Raw genomic sequence first — 17,507 nt, forward strand, 5'->3', positions numbered from 1 at the left:
TGTTCCTTCACAGTCTCAAAATCCTGGAACTCCCTCCCTAACAGCACTGCGGGTGTACCTACACCACATGGACCGCAGCCATTCAAGAAGGCAGCTCACCACCAGCTTCTCAAGGGCAGCAAGGAACCGCCGTGGTGGGATTCGAACCAGGGTCCTCAGAACATTAGCTGAGTTTCTGGATTAATAGTCTGGCGATAATACCACTAGGCCATTGTCTCCCTCTGGGGACCCGGGTTTGAATCTTGCCACGGCAACTGGTGGAATTTGAATTCAATTAAAAAAAAATCTGGAATTAAGAATCTACTAATGACCATGAAACCACTGTCGATTGTTGGAAAAACCCATCTGGTTCACTAATGTCCTTTAAGAAAGGAAATCTGCCGTCCTTACCTGGTCTGGCCTACATGTGAGTCCAGAGCCACAGCAATGTGGTTGATTCTTAAATGGACTCTAAAATGGCCCAGCAAACCATTTTGTTGAAGGGCAGTTAGGGATGGGCAATAAATGCTGGCTCAGCCAGCGACACCCACATCTCACAAAATCACAAAAGAAAAAGTTATCATCGAGTAGAATAGATCTCCCTTTGAATATCCCCATAAACCTTCCAAAACCAGGGGGCATACGTCTAAAGTGAGAGGGGAAAGGGACCTGAGGGGCAACTTTTTCACACAGAGGATGGTGTGTATATGGTTAGAAATGCAGATTTCTTTCCCTAAAGGGCATTGGTGAGCCAGATGGATTTTTACGACAATTGACAACGGTCATTATTAGACTTCTAATTCCAGTTATGTTTTTATTGAATTCAAATTCCACCATTTGGCGTGGTGGGATTCGAACCCCAGAACGTTACCCTAGGTCTGTGGATTATTGCCGGGGTGGGGTGATAGAGGTGGGTACAATGGCAACATTTAAAAGACAGGTACATGGATGGGAAAGGTTTAGAGGGACATGGGCTAAATGCAGGCAAATGGAAGTAGTTCAGTTTAGGCTATTTAGAATGGCCAATCCACCTAACCAGCGCATCTTTGCTCAGAATGAACCAGGCAAACCCAAATCCAATCCTTGCTTGCTCCAAGATCCAAATCCAAAATCCAATCGAATCCAATCCATGGTCCCCACAAAAGAGACAAACAAGATCCAAGCTGACAAGATAAGGACCCATTTTGGGCTTGATCTGAAGCTTGATCTTAGCCATAAGGCCGAGATCGGGTGATGGGATTGTATGTGGACGGGAAAGATTTCGAGGGAAATGAACCAAACGCAGGCAAATGGGACTCGTTCGGTTTAGGGAATCTGGCGGGTATGGACCAGTGGGGCGGAAGGGCCTGTTTCTGTGCTGTATATCTCGATGACACGTAGGTAAGTGTCTGGTCTCAGTTCCAAGCCTCCTCTCCTTTGCAAAATGCATGCTGATACAGCCAGCTATCCAAATAATTACTCAGTTTATAATCTTATTTTGACTGTAACTTCTGGAATATATTTAATAACCTCCATTACAGAATTGAGCACCAGTGAAAAAACAGCGTACAGAGATTAGGGTGCTTGTGCAAACTTTCCAGACACAAGACGCTCCACAGAGCTTGACTAACTTCTCAGCTATGCTGGATAGTTGATTCTGGATTAGCCTGTAAATTTCAGAGAATTCTGATGCTCCAAATCACTTTACTTCTTGTCCCATTAGAACGGACTTGTGATCCAAGTATAATACTCAACCCCTATCTGAACATCAAATATCTCCCAACAGTCTGGACTTTTATTGGTTGGAGCACTAAGTATTACCACTTTACTGTGATTTAACCATGTTCCACAGACTGAGACCCAAACAAATTATACTTCTTGGCTTCATCAAGTCAACATTGCTAACTTTTCAGATACAAGCTTGTTACAGATTAAGCAGAGTTATATAACAGATATGCTTCAACGTAGAGAATGAGATGACTGTTACCTGTTCGCCAACCTTTCCCACCTTTCCAGAGTCACCAGGTTCACCCTAAGGAAGCAAAGAAAATCTCAGCAAGCACAGTTTTTGAGTAAAAACACATCTCGAGAGTTCTTTTGAAATGTTGCTAAATTTCCCTACATTTTCTGAAGCAGAGTAATATCAGATCCTTTGCAATCTATAGAAGGGAACACACTTCCAGGGTGAGTGGGTGAACCACAGAATACAATCTACAGTGCAGGAGGAGGCTATTCGGCCCATTAAGCCTGCACCGACAACAATCCCACCCAGACGTCAGCCCCGCACAACCCTATGCATTCACCCCGTGAATTCCTCTGACGCCAAGGGGTAATTTATCATGGCCACAGCCAAACTCACACATCTTTGGAGTGTGGGACGAAACTGGAGCACCTGGAGGAAACCCACGCAGACACGGGGAGAATGATCCCAATGGTGGGGGGAATCCAGAACTAGGGGTCATAGCTTGAGGATAAGGGGTAAACCTTTTAGAACTGAGATGAGGAGAAATTTCTTCACCCAGAGGGTGGTGAGTGTGTGGAATTCACTCCCACAGAAAGTAGTTGAGGCCAAAATGTGTGATTTCAAGAAGAAATTAAATATAACTCTTAAAGGGGTTGAGGGATATGGGGGATCAGGATGGTGAATTTGATGATCAGCGTGATCAAACTGAATGGCGGAGCAGGCTCGAAGGGCCAAATGGCCTACTCCTGCTTCTAGTTTCTTTGTTTTTATGACTGGGAATATTGCTGTTTGTCCCAATTCAAGGGTTCTGGGTCAGACCACCTGGTGCTGTTGTTAACTCCCAAAGTGCAGCCAAAGGCTACCCCAATGCAGGAGTTGCCCCCTCTCCCCCTAAGGCATGGGCCCAGTAACTTTCTCCACATTTATACTTAAAGTTGAAAGGAAGTGCTGAAGGGACACCTTCCCGTTCAAGGGCAGCACGATAGCACAGTGGTTAGCACTGCTGCTTCACAGCTTCAGGGTCCTGGGTTCGATTCCCGGCTCGGGGTCACCGTCTGTGTGGAGTTTGCACATTCTCCTCGTGTCTGCGTGGGTTTCCTCCAGGTGCTCCGATTTCCTCCCACAGTCCAAAGATGTGCGGGTTAGGTTGGTTGATTGGCCGTGCTAAGAAATTGCCCCTTAGTGTCCAGGGTTGTGTAGGTTAATGGGTAAAATATGTAGGGGTATGGGGGTAGGGCCTGGATGCGATTGTGTTCGGTACAGACTCGATGGGCCGAAGGGCCTCTTTCTGCACTGTAGGGTTCTATGATTCTAAGCACCCGCTTGGTCATGTACCTCGGACTGCGGTCGGCTGCTCCTCTCAAACCGGGAGATCTCCGACTGACCCCCTGGCTTGGCTAGCCCACCCACTGCCCTCAACTGGGCAGGGATCCCGTCTTCATCCGGACCCCAATAAGTGACTGCTGCCACGCACCCCACCGCACCCCACCAACAAGGGGTGGGCTTGGGGCCAGGAAACATTCTCAGTTTCTGCTCCCCATTGCCAAAGTGAAAATTCAGCCCAGAGTTAATGCAGATTAATTTGTGTGTTTCGCATTGGAATGATTATACAGAGCTCTGATTCACAGCTGCACTTAGGAATGGTTAGCTCGATTACAGTTCTGACAGAGTGTCGAATGCCCAACTGTTGACAGATTGAACACATATTACAGCATAAAGAATGGGGGTAGCAAAAGGATAAAACTAAAGTTGGTTCAAGTTCACAGAACATCTAATGCTCAAACATGCATAAAATAGTTGTGCTCAGACGAGCCTCGGAGGGGGTTTTAAATCCACTTGGGAGAGATCCAAAATCATAGAATCCCTACAGTGCAGAAGGAGGCCATTCGGACCATCGAGTCTGCACCAACCACCATCCCACCCAGGCCCTATCCCCGTAACCCCATGCATTTACCCTCCCTGACACTTAGGGGCAATTTAGCATGGCCAATCCACCTAACCCACACATCATTGGACTGTGGGAGGAAACCGGAGGAAATCCACGCAGACATGGGGAGAATGTGCAAACTCCACACGGACAATGACCCGAGCCGGGAATCGAACCCAGGTCCCCGGCGCTGCGAGGCAACAACGCTAACCACTGTGTCAGTGTGCCACCCTGTGAGATCCTAATCAGCTCATGGAAAATCATAATTTGTTCCGGGTGCCATTTTACTGACCAACCAGAAAGCTTTCAAGGAAACCATAGAATCCCTACAGGGCAGGAGGAGGCCATTCAGCCCATCAAGTCTGTATCCACCACCATCCCACCCAGGCCCCATCTCCATAGCCTCAAGCATTTACCCTAAATGGTTCCCGAGATGGGTGAATTTAGCATGGCCAATCATCTAACCCACACATCTTTGGAGTGTGGGAAGAAACCCACGCAGACACGGGGAGAACGTGCAGTCTCCACAGAGACAGTGACCCGAGTCAGGAATCGAACCTGGGTCCCTGGTGCTGTGAGGCAGCAGTGCTAACCCACCGTGCTGCCCGTGTCTCACTGTTACACTGGCCACTGTAGTGGAGCCTCCTGCTGACGGCCTGCAGCAGTGCGCCTTTTAAATATGCAAATAGGGTCATGTGACAAATCACAGGGATTTGATTCTGGGTGGAGCCTCTGCCGCGCGATGGGTTGCCAGCGAGTTGAAATCTGACCCCATCCCCGGTGCCCACCACTGCATCAGTGGATTTGAGCTTCAACAGGAAACAACATCTTTTAATTGAAGTGAGTTTAACCGCTTGCTACTTTACATTCACTTCAACTTTCGCCAGAGACCAGTGGACACCCAGGCACTGCTGGCTCCCTTTGACTCACTCTGATCCAACGCCACTTAAACCAAGTCCAGACTCTCTTCAGAGGTTTGGAGAGAATTGGATTCTCAACCCAACTCTTCCGTCTCCCTACAAACAGCGCACTGCGGGATTCTTTACACAAACAAGTTGCATTTACAGAATCATAGAATCCCGACAGTGTGGAAGGAGGCCATTCGGCCCATCAAGTCTGCACCGACCACAATAGGTCCCAGGTCCTATCCCCATAACCCCATGCATTTACCCAAGCTAGTCACTCTGACACAAATTCGCAATTTAGTACAGTCAACCCGCACATCTTTGGAGTGTGGGAGGAAACCGGAGCACTCGGAGGAAACCCATGCAGACATGGGGAGAATGTGTAGGCTCTACAGTGACCCAAGCTGGGAATCGAACCCAGGTTTCTGGCGCTGTGAGGCAGCCGTGCGAACCACTTATGCATCAGATGTTTCCACTCGTTGGAGAGGCTAGAACTCTAAGGACACAACCTCAGAGTGAAGGGACGCTCCTTTAAAACAGAGATGAGAAGGAATTTCTTCAGCCAGAGAGTGGGGAATCTGTGGAACTTGTTGCCACAGAGGAGGCCAGGTCATTGAATGTCTTTAAGACAGAGATCAATATGGAGATCAAGGGTCACAGGAAGGAGGCAGGAGAATGGGGATGGGAATCATATCAGCCATGATTGAATGGCGGAGCAGGCTTAATGGGCCGAATGGCCTAATTCTGCTCCTATATCATATGGTTGTAGGACAACAAAATCCTAGAGTCTGCAGGGATGGAGGAAGCTGGTGGTTCAAGAGCGCCAACTTTCAAGACGGCAGGACAATAGTTTGCACAGCATGTGTGTTCCTGACCTTCATACAGAGAGCTATTGAGTACTAAAGATGGGAGGGTAATGATGAGCATTTATAAAAGCTCTGGGTAGAGCTGATAACTAATCTAGCAAGCTGCAGTAAATTCAGAGCGAGAGGTAACTATCAGATATCATCTCATCAAAACTGGGAGAATCATATCTGATCAATTCTGGTCCCTCATGACGGAAGCATTGGTTTTGTCGCTATGGGAACTCAAGAGATAATTAAAAATGATGGTGGGGGTACAGTCCACTTCTGATGATTTACAATCTGGCCTGCAAGAGTCACTATTTTGGGAAAGGTGATGACTCGAGCGTGTGTGCACTGGAGATAATGCAGAGACACCAGACAGCATCTAACAGACTGGTTAGATGGGCCAGAAAGTAGCAGATGGGGAAAGAATTGGTTCTTTTCCTAATAGAACTAGACCACTGCGTCCAGTTTTGGTCACCGCGCTTTAGGAAAGATGTTAGGGCCTTTTTCAGAGGAGTTTTAGCAAAACAGTTCCAGGGATGAGAGAACGAGCTACAGGGTTGGTTTGGAGAAGGTTAGAATCATAGAATCCCCACAGTGAGGAAGGAGGCCATTTAGCCCATCGAGTCTGCACCAACCACAATCCCACCCAGGCCCTTTTCCCCCACAGCCCCACATATTTACCCTACTAATCCCTCTGACACCAAATGGCAATTTAACATGGCCAATCAGCCTAACCCGCATATCTTTGGACTGTCGGAGCACCCAAAGGAAACCCACGCAGACACGGGGAGAATGTGCAAACTCCACACAGACAGTGCCCCAAGGTGGGAATCGAACCCAGGTCCCTGGCGTTGAGGAAGAACATTTTTGCTTAGCCTGGAACGCACTCCCTCCAATAGTGGTGGAAGCAGAGATGATGAATGATTACAAAAGGAAATTACTGGAGGGAAATAAATTTTCAGGGTCATTGGGACAGAGCGGGGGGGAATGGGACTGACTGGATTAGAGTCATAGAGGTTTACAGCATGGAAACAGGCCCTTCGGCCCAACTTGTCCATGCCGCCTCCTTTCTTTAAAATCCTTAAGCTAATCCCAATTGCCCGCATTTGGCCCATATCCCTCTATACCCATCATACCCATCTAACTATCTAAATGCTTTTTAAAAGACAAAACTGTACCCGCCTCTACTACTACCTCTGGCAGCTTGTTCCAGACTCTCACCACCCTCTGTGTCAAAATATTGCACCTCTGGACCCTTTTGTACCTCTCCCCTCTCACCTGAAACCTATGCCCTCTAGACCCCCCTACCTTTGGGATTGATCTGCAGAGAGCCAGTATGGACTCAATGGGCCGACTGGTCTCTTTCTGTCCCGTATTCTCTTTTGTGATTGCTTTTGGAAATCATATCGGGAACTGTCACCAAATACCTCCGGCTGTCTTTGGACAGATATACACACAGTGCTGGTTTGAGGAAACAAGTTGTGAACCTGGCATTTACATTTTGATCAGAACTATCTGTCTGTTCGCCATGGTGGGATCTTCTGGTCTCGCCGATGGCGCAATCCCGGCTTCCCGGCGACATAGAACACAGAACACTACAGCACAAACAGGCCCTTCGGCCCACAAGTTGCGCCAATCACATCAACACCTACCAACCTACAGACCTATCTATAACCCTCAAGCTCATTAAACCCCATATACTCATCCAGAAGTCTTTTAAAAGACCCCAGCGAGTTCGCCTCCACCACCACTGATGGCAGCCGATTCCATTCACTCACCGCCCTCTGAGTGAAAAACTTACCCCTAACATCACTTCTGAACCTCCCTCCTTGCACCTTAAATCTGTGTCCTCTCGTAGCAACCATTTCAACCCGGGGAAATAGCCTCTGAGAGTCCACCCTATCTATTCCTCTCAACATTTTGTAAACTTCTATCAGGTCGCCTCTCAACCTTCGTCTCTCCAGGGAAAAGAGTCCCAGCTCCCTCAACCTAACTTCATAAGGCATGCCTCCCAGTCCAGGCAACATCCTTGTAAATCTCCTCTGTACCCTCTCAATAGCTTCTACATCTTTCCTATAGTGAGGCGACCAGAACTGCGCACAATACTCTAAATGAGGCCTGACAAGGGTCTTATAAAGTTGCAGCATTACCTCCCGACTCCTAAACTCAATCCCTCGATTAATGAAGGCCAGTACACCATACGCCTTCTTGACCACCTCCTCCACCTGCGAGGCCGATTTAAGAGTCCTGTGGACCCGGACCCCTAGATCCTTCTGCTCTTCAACACTACTCAGACTTCTGCCCTTGATAGTGTACTCGTTCATCCCGTTGGTTCTGCCAAAATGGACGACTACACATTTATCCGCGGGTGGATTCAATGGGAAATCCCATTGGCAGCGGCGAGACCAGGAGATCCCGTGCCGGATCCCATTCCAAACCACTCTGCAGGGAGACGAGAGAATTCCCCACCTTTACATCTTACCATTTAGCTATAAATGGAGTTAAATGTCTATGAAGCAGCCAAAATACAATCCAGATTGCCACATCTACCTAGTGTTTTACCTTAGGACCATCGGGTCCCGGTTTTCCTGGAAATCCTCTCCTCCCAGGACGGCCCTGGAACGATACAAATAAAAGAGCAAAATTAATGCCACACATTGGAATGCACTAATTATTTCCAAAACCCATTCAGAAGAGTTTGAAGCTGCATTTGGCAGATGTGTGGATCACTTTAGCACAAAACAAACTTCTGTGTAATTACAGGACAGTCCTTGAAATCGGCGAGTCTTACTTAAGTGAAAGCCACTGGCAACTCCTGCCCCAAATTTCTGACAGGTGGTTCCCACTGGTGGCACGGTGACACAGTGGTTAGCTGCCTCACAGCCAGGGATCCAGGTCGATTCCCTGCTAGGGCTACTGTCTGTGTGGAGTTTGCATGTTCTCCCCGTGTCTGAGTGGGTTTCCTTCCAGTGCTCCGGTTTCCTTCCACAGTCCAAAAGATGTGCTGGTAAGGTGCATTGGCCACGCTAAATTTTCCCTCAATGTACCTGAACAGGTGTTGGGCTGTGACAACTAGGGGATTTTCATCACTGTGTTAGGGTAAACTTACTTGTGGTTTAGGTTGATTGGCCATGCTGAAATTGACACTGGTCTCAGGGGATTTATAGACTAAATATGTGGGGTTACAGGACTAGGGGCTGGATGGGGTTGTGATTGGTATAGACTCAATGGGCTGAATGGCCTTATTCTGCATTGTAGGGATTCTATAATTCTAATAAGTAAACTTAAATTTAGACTTAGGCCTTCGTGTTCTTCTGCAATTCAATAAGAACATCTTCAGCCGATCTCCATATGAATGGGGCATTCTCCTGGTATGAGGAAATTATCCTCTGAAGAATGGTTGAACAGGTTGGGTCTACACCCATTAGAGTTTAGAAGAGTTTCAAGGTGATTGGAAGTGTTATATATTTTGAAAGGTTGCAGGTTGCTTCAAGAGCTGATCGCATGATTTGATGACGATGTCATTAGGGTGTTTGCACAAGCTGCTGTTTCACTCTTAGATGCATTCTGCAGCTTTTCAATAAATCTTCTCTTTTTAGTTTGAATCCACACGTGCAAACCACAGCTTTTGCTTTTTGTTTAAAACGCACAACCCCTAACATAATTAGGGCATTACAGTAACAAACTGAGGGGTTTTTATAGGGTAGAGTATATTTCTACTTGTGGGAAAAATTAGAACTAGGGGACACAGTTTAAGAAGGTGAGGGTTTACCATTAAAGACAGAGAGGAAGAAAATCCTTCTGCTCGTATGTGGAATTCCCTTCCCCAGAAAGCAATGGTGGATGGATCATTGAACTTATTCATGGCAGCGTTGGACAGATATTTGATAGATAAGAAGTCAAGGTTTTAAATAGAGCTTCAGGTTTCTAGGCGTCCAGATCACCAACAGCTTGTCCTCGTCCCTCCGCTCCAACACTATAATTAAGGAAGTCCACCAACGCCTCTACTTTCTCACAAGGCTAAGGAAATTTGGCATACCCGCTATGACTCTCTCCAACTTTGACAGATGCACCGTAAAAAGCATTCTTTCTGGTTGAGTCACAGCTTGATATGGCTCCTGCTCTGCCCAAGGCCACAAGGAACTACAAACAGTTGTGAATGCAGCCCAATCCATCACCCAAAGCCAGTCTCCCATCATTGACTCTACTTACACTTCCCACTGCCTCGGCAAAGCAGCCAGCATAATTAACACGCACCCCGGACATTCTCTCTTCCACTTTCTTCCATCAGGAAAAAGACACAAAAGCCTGAAGACATGTACCAACTGACTCAAGAACAGTTCCCTGCTGCCATCAGACTTCCTTGCATTAAGCTGGTCTTTCTCTACACCCTAGCTATGACTGTAACACTGCAATCTCAGCTTTCCTTCTCTACGAACAGTATGCTTTGTCTGTATAGTACGCAAGAAACAACACTTTTCACTGTATACTAATGCATGTGACAATAATAAATCAAATCAAATCAAAGCAAAGTGTACGCATGTAGCACCTTTATCTCTTTCATCTGTCAACTCTCCCAGACAAGCTGTCTCTATTAACCTTTCCCCAGCTTAATTAAATCACACAGACGCTTTTTTGCAGAAGAACACAATGGCTGGAATTTTATCACCCTGCTTGCCATGGGAATCAGAGCCAGCAAGGGGTGGTTAATGGGAAGGCCTCTTGGCCTTGGGTGGGGTTTCGGGATGTGTTAGGAATGTGTTAACAGGCCTTCAAATGAAATCCTAATTTGATGTCAATTAATCAAAGAAGTCACTGATATATAAAGGGGCCACAGGTGGAACTGTTTGGAGATGGAAGATTGTATGTGGAGTTGGATCGAAGAAATAAAGCTAATTTATGAAGAAGCAGAACGCGTGTCTCCTTTACTCCACAGCAGCCGAGAGGCTCAAACAGAATGAGTGAGGCTCTAGAATCCTGCTCAATATTACCCAAACATTTAAAAGAAAATCCATCCTCACATGGTGGCAAAGTGGTAAGCACTGCTGCCTCACAGCGCCAGGGACCCAGGTTCAATTCCAGCCTTGGGTCACTGTCTGTGTGGAGTTTGCACATTCTCCCCATGTCTGTGTGGGTTTCCTCCGGGTGCTCCGGTTTCCTCCCACAGTCCGAAAGATGTGCGGGTTAGGTGGATTGGACGTGCTAAATTGCCCCCTAAGTGTCAGGGGGACCAGCTCAGGTAAATGCATGGGGTTATGGAGATAGGTTCTGGGTGGGATTATGGTGGGTGCAGACACGATGGGTTGAGTGGCTTCCTTCTGCACTGCACTATGATTACATGTACCTAATTGTCTAATATGTGCTGTCGGGGAAGAAAATGAGGCAGAGTTTGGACAGGTTCCAGGATCCATATTGTGTTACTGAGGCACCTTATTGATGGGCAATAACTTACTCGAGATATTTCACTGATCTTTGTAACAGAAAATACCTTATTCAACTTTACAGAATTGGGGACATTTTTCTCGCAATGCTTTTCTGCTCCAGTGAATTGGAAGCCAAGTTGCAGATCATCCAATGTCAACACAGCTGTGATGAGTAAACCCAACACAAACCAGGGCCTGGGATCTTCCTGATTTGTGTGGTACACTTGCTGTGATACACATCAGGAGAAATCCAAGACCCAATTAAGGTTTGCATTTCTGGCACACTCCTGCCTTAAACAGATGGTGCAAGTTTGAGGGAGTGATACCAGGCAGATTCGTCATTTACTGGGTCAGCACCTTGTGCCTCCATACCTTCAGTTTTAAAGTTTCATTTATCAGTCTCACAAGTAGGCTTACATTAACACTGCAATGAAGTTACTGTGAAAATCCCCCAGTCGCCACACTCCAGCGCCTGTTCGGGTTACACAGAGGGAAAATTTAGCACGGCCAATGCATGCCTTCCTGACTGTGGGAGGAAACCGGAGCACCTGGGAAAAAACCCACGCAGACATGGGGAGAATGTGCAGACTCCATACAGACAGTAACCCAAGCCAGGAATTGAATCTGGATCCCTGGCGCTGTGAGGCAGCAGTGTGCCACCGTGCCACCCATTAAGTTAATTAACTTATGGCCACTTAAGTGCATCTTCCAGCCCCACTGTCGCCATTTAACCCACAGCAGAGTGAGGCACACAGTGAGTCCTTTACTCCTTAGCTGGTGTCAGGCAAGAGGTGGTCCCTTTGGCCTCCATTGAGATACTCCCCCAACAAGGTGATAACCCCTTTAACCTTCCTTTCCTCCTCCTGCCGCTCCACCCCAGGCCTCTCAAACACGACCCTCCAATCTCCACACTTGCCTTTGCTGAGGTCTGCCAGCCAGGAGTCACCAAGACCCCATGCAGTCATCAGTGCGGCCTCCATTGGTGCCTCTTGTTCAGAGATTGGCTGCAGTCGCAGGACTGGCCACCTCTCAGACCTGGCACTGTTGGGACTACAGAGCTGCTGACCAATCCCCAGAGATGAACAAGGAACCAATGAACCAATTAACTGTCTCGCCACATGTTAAATGGCTGGTTGGGCGACTGGGGGTGGATAACCCTCCCTGCTATCTGGAAAGTCCTACTTTGGGGGCTGGGGGGAGGCCTTACCTCGCTTTTCACTCTACAGGTCCTCTGCGAAACAAGCCTGTTCGGCCTCAAGCCAGATATTAGCCGGCACAGGCTTTTCTCAACAAAGCTGGCCACAGTTCAACACAAACTGGCACAGGGACACAGCACAGGAACAGTCAATGTGGGAAATGGGAAAATTGGCACAGCGGAGCGTATCGCTCCGAGTTGGTGCTGTGGTCATGTCCAGGAGGAGTGAGTGAGTGAGTGCTCCGATGAAACTAACTGTGCACCCCAGTCGTTGAAGGTGACAGATAAATAATGTTTCTTCGTACATAATGCAGCGTCACCTCGCCAACACTCTGGATAATGTTTCTCCCTTGGGATACAGATGTTATGCTGCAATTGTACAGGGCGTTGGTTGTTAGAATGTATAATATTGGATCTGTTGTCGTGTGACAAAAGCTGTAAGAGGCAGTTTGCTATAGAGGGACCACAGCAAAGATTTAGCAGGCCGACTCCTGGGATGGCAGATCTGTCATATGAGAAGAGACTAAGTTGGTGCGGACTCGATGGGCTGAAGGGCCTGTAGTATTCTGTGACCCAATAAATGATGTGACCAGTGACAAAATGATGTGATGACCAGCAGACCAAGTATAAACAAGAAACTGTTGGGAAGTGTTGGAGTTTGGATCGGCCCAGGGTTAGGCCTTAAGTATTGGAGTAATGAAGTTTCTTTATTAACCCTTGTTCTTTGATTTATAAGTTGGAGTAAGCTTTGTTGTATTTTATTTTCTACACCTGAAGAATTCCTTTTGGTTCAACATTGATGAGGCCACGCCTGGAGTACAGTTTTGGTGTCCTTGTCTGAGGAAGGCTGTCCTTGCTATAGAGGGACTACAGAGAAGGTTTACCAGGCTGATTCCTGGGATGGCAGGTCTATCATTTGAGGTGAGGCTAAGTCGGTCAGGATTATATTCACTGGAGTTTAGAAGAGTGAGAGGGGATTTCAAAGGAACTTATAAAATTTTAACTTGGTTAGACAGGGTAGATTTAGAAAGAATGTTCCCAATGGTGGGGGAGTCCAGAACTAGGGGTCACAGTTTGAGGATTGGAACTGAGGAGAGGAGAAATATATTCACTCAGACGATGGTGAATGTGTGGAATTCACTACCACAGAAAGTAGTTGAAGCCAAAACATTCAAGAAGAAATTAGATATAGTTATTGGAGCCAAAGGGATATGGGAGGGATCAGGATATTGAATTTGATGATTAGCCATGATCATAATGAATGGTGGAGCAGGCCTGGGCGGCAGAATTGCCTCCTCCTGCTCCTAGTTTCTATGTTTCTTTCTCAAGCACACAGTCCGTTTGGGCTCACTCAGCGTTCCTTCCCCCCATCGCACGTAGCTTCTTTCTGAAAGCTTAGGGCTCACTGCTTCACTCCTCGTTCTGCACCAACTCTTCCACGCCTTGGTCCACTCTTACTCTTAATGCCCGAGTCTTGCTCAGGGCTCCAACTTCCAGCTCCCTCTTCTTCAAGTTTGACTCAGCCCTCACCCTCCTCCAAATTCCCCTCACGGTTCACCCCTTTGACATCAGCGTTGAGCCAGATTATGATAATTTAATAAAACACTACACAAGGCTGAAGAATCCCTACAGTGCAAAAGGAGGCCATTCGGCCCATCAACTGCACCAACTCACCTAGCCCGATCCTCATCACTCCATACTTTTATCCTGCTAGTCCCCCTGACACTAAGGGGCAATTAAGCATAGCCAAACCACCTAACCCGCACATCTTTGGACTGTGGGGAGGAAACCAGAACACCCAGAGGAAACCCATGCAGACACGGGGAGAATGTGCAAACTCCGCACAGACAGGAACCCAGCCAGGAATCGAACCTGGGTCCCTGGCGCTGTAAGGCAGCAGTGCTAACCACTGTGCCACCCATATAGGCCCATACTGACTTCCTTAATTATTTAAACTAGTTAAGATGGTATACTTCTAAGCGTATTATCTTAAAAATTATATAACCCTGATCTTTGACAAAAAATCAATGGTTACAATTTCAAAATGAAGGCTCAGAGGAGATTTGATTGAGATGCTCGAAGTCATGAGGGTCCTGGGTAGAGTTGATGGGGAGAAACTGTTCCCCCTTGTAAAAGGATTGAGAACGAGAGGGCACACATTTAAAGTGATTTGCAAAGGAACGAAATACAATGCAAGAAAAGCTATTTCACAAAGTGAGTGCTCAGGTCTGGAATGCTCTGTTTAAAATTTATTTATCGTTATCACAAGTCAGCTTACATTAACATTGCAATGAAGTTACTGTGAAAATACCCTAGTCGCCACACTCTGGTGCCTGTTCGGGTACACTGAGGGAGAATTTAGCACGGCCAATGCACCCTAACCAGCACGTCTTTCAGACTGGGGAGGAAACTGGAGCACCCGGAGGAAACCCACGCAAACGTGTAGACTCCACACCTACAGTGACCCAAGCCGGGAATCGAATCTGGATCCCTGGTGCTGTGAGGCAGTAGTGCTAATCACCGCGCTATCTTGGAAGTGTGGTGGAGGCAGGTACATTCGAGCCACTCATGAGGGCATTAGCTGATTACTTGAACAGAAACAACATGTAGGGTACGGGCGGAAAAGGCAGGGAAATGGCACTAAATCGTGATGCTCATTTGGAGAGCTGGGGCAGACACGATGGGCTGAATGGCCTTCATCTGCACCGTAACAATTCTATAATGGCAGCATTGTTGAATATTTCAGTTTGTGACTAATAATGTATCACTGAGCCAGGATCTGAAACTCCATCACAAATCTGTATCCATTGTTACATCTCAATTTGGGATTGCTTGAATGGATATCTTAGGAAATTTAAAAATCACTTTCTCTGGTCAAACAATTGGATAAGTTCCTATTTCCTTCTACAATGCAGTCATGTCACTGTCAAAGCTTCTTGCTTTTGCAAGTTCAGAGTTTCAAGCTTACTCTTGATCTTATCCATTTTTATTCACCACAAACACCTTGTTCCTTTCTTGGGGAGCGGGAACTGTGAACACTGCTCCCCATCAATCCATGTTCTCCCACTCAATGGCATCACCGACGCGGCTAGTACTTTAATTTTAAACGTATTTAAGGTGAACTTGCATCAAAATTAAGTTATCTGCTGATGTAAAATCGTCCTAAAAGAATTTATCTGTAATTAGACTTCGTGTGACTGTGGTGGCACTGTAGCACAGTGGTTAGCACTGCTGCCTCACAGCGCCAGGGACCCGGGTTCAATTCCCAGCTTGGGTCACTGTATGTATGGATTCTGCACATTCTCTTCGTGTCTGCATGGGTTTCCTCCGGGAGCTCCGGTTTCCTCCCACAGTCTGAAAGACGTGCTGGTTAGGGTGCATTGACCTGGACTGTTATGGCTAGCGTAATTTCATTGCCGTGTTAATTAAGCCTTACTTACTTTTATGAAAGGTTCCAGATCATAGAATCCCCGCATTGCAGAAGGAGGCTATTCAGCCCATCGAGCCTGCACCGAAAGCAATCCCACCCTATTCCCGTAACCCCATGTATTTCCCTTGTTAATCCCCCCAACACTAAGGGGCAATTTAGCATGGCCAATCAACGTGTCTGGGGTGTGGGAGGAAACCGGAGCACCCGGAGGAAACCCACGCAGGCACATGCAAAACTCCACATGGACAATTGCCCGAGGCTGGAATCGAACCCAGGTCCCTGGCGCTGTGAGGCAGCAGTGCTAACCACTGTGCCACCGTGCTGCCCAGATGTCTATTTGTGATCTGAGTGTGAACATTGTATTGAATAAATAATCATTAATTTGGAACAGAAACGCACCTCAGGCCCTGGATCTCCAAGTGGTCCTATTCGCCCTTCATCACCCTGTGATAAACCACATAGAAAGCATCAGTCAATGAATAACATCTTTTACTCATTAGAATACAGCTTAGCATTTATTGTCAAAGTTTTATCACACTGAGAGCAGCTTTTCAATTGGAGGAACCTCGGAATTCCGTCACTTGCCCAGTCACTGCTGATTGGCAGGAAGAGAGAACAAATTGATACGCCGAGATGGGGTAACCAATCCCGTTGACTTGAATTGTATCGCTTTTATTATTTGCCATCAGACAACAGCGATGGATCAAAGTGAAAACCGGCTTCTCAACACCTCTGATCCCATCGCATTCATCCCGGGTGCAGACTATCATTCGGGACGTTTGGACAGAATTTTATGGATCCTCGAGCCAGCCGGAATTTCCAGTTGGGCCACGGCGGGGCTACACAAATTCACCCCTTTAACACTGCTGCCTCTCAGCGCCAGGGACCCGGGTTCGACTTCCGGCTCGGGTCACTGTCTATGTGGAGTTTGCACATACTCCCCGTGTCTGCATGGGTTTCCTCTGGGTGCTGCGGTTTTCTCCCATAGTCTGAAAGATGTGCTGGTTAGGGTGTATTGGCCGTGCTAAATTCTCCCTCAGTGTACCCGAACAGGCGCTAGAGTGTGGCAACTCGGGGATTTTCACAGGAACTTCATTGCAGTGTAAATGTAAGCCTACTTGTGACACTAATAAATGAACTTTAAAAACTGACAGTTATTTATAGATCTGCCTTCAATAGGGGTTCTTATTTAATGTTCGTAAAATCCCTCCTTTGCAGGAGTGTCTATTCAGCCTGCACCAACTCTCTGGCAGAGTATTTTACCCCAGTCCTCTCCCCTCGCATTTACCATGGGTAATTTGCCTAACCTGCACATTTTGGGGCACCAAGGGGCAATTTAGCATGGCCAATCCCCCTAACCTGCACATTTTTGGAGTATGGGATGAGATCGGAGCACCCAGAAGAAACCCACGCTGACACGGGGAGAATGTGCAAACTCCACACAGACAGTGATCCGAGGCTGGAATTGAACCTGGGTCCCTGGCACCGTGAGGCAGCCGTGCTAACCACTGTGCTAGTGTGCTGGCCTTTCACCTGCCTCGTTCTATTATAAAGAAAAGAGTAAAACTTTATGTTGGCAATATCAGTGAATGAATGCATACAGCAATTGTAAGACATCTCATTACGACTTTTAAAAACAACATTAAACTGTTTGAAGTAACAACAATAAATTAAACTGACTTGCATTTATCTAGTGCCTTTAATTTAGTGAAACAGCTCAAGGCACCTCACAGGGGCAATTATCAAACAGAATATTACACTGAGCCACTGCTGCCTCACAGCGCCAGGGACCCGGGTTCGATTCCTGGCTTGGGTCACTGTCTGTACGGAGTCTGCGCATTCTCCCCGTGTCTGC

The 17,507-nt window shown here is 47.1% G+C and overlaps 1 protein-coding gene across 1 annotated transcript in view; it reads right to left on the minus strand.

Annotated features, from left to right (window-relative positions):
- Positions 1–17,507, minus strand: part of col27a1b (collagen, type XXVII, alpha 1b) — a 576,392-nt gene that overhangs the window by 237,685 nt on the left and 321,200 nt on the right. Inside the window, exons 22-24 of the mRNA XM_080211775.1 lie at positions 16,052–16,096; positions 8,167–8,220; positions 1,946–1,990 (exon numbers count right to left, since the gene is read on the minus strand). Of these exons, the coding sequence (XP_080067901.1) occupies positions 1,946–1,990; positions 8,167–8,220; positions 16,052–16,096 (144 nt within the window). The remainder of the gene's footprint in view (positions 1–1,945; positions 1,991–8,166; positions 8,221–16,051; positions 16,097–17,507) is intronic.

The sequence above is a fragment of the Carcharhinus amblyrhynchos genome, chromosome 25 (assembly GCF_965287045.1).
Source record: "Carcharhinus amblyrhynchos chromosome 25, sCarAmb.v2.hapA, whole genome shotgun sequence".
NCBI lineage: Eukaryota > Metazoa > Chordata > Chondrichthyes > Carcharhiniformes > Carcharhinidae > Carcharhinus > Carcharhinus amblyrhynchos.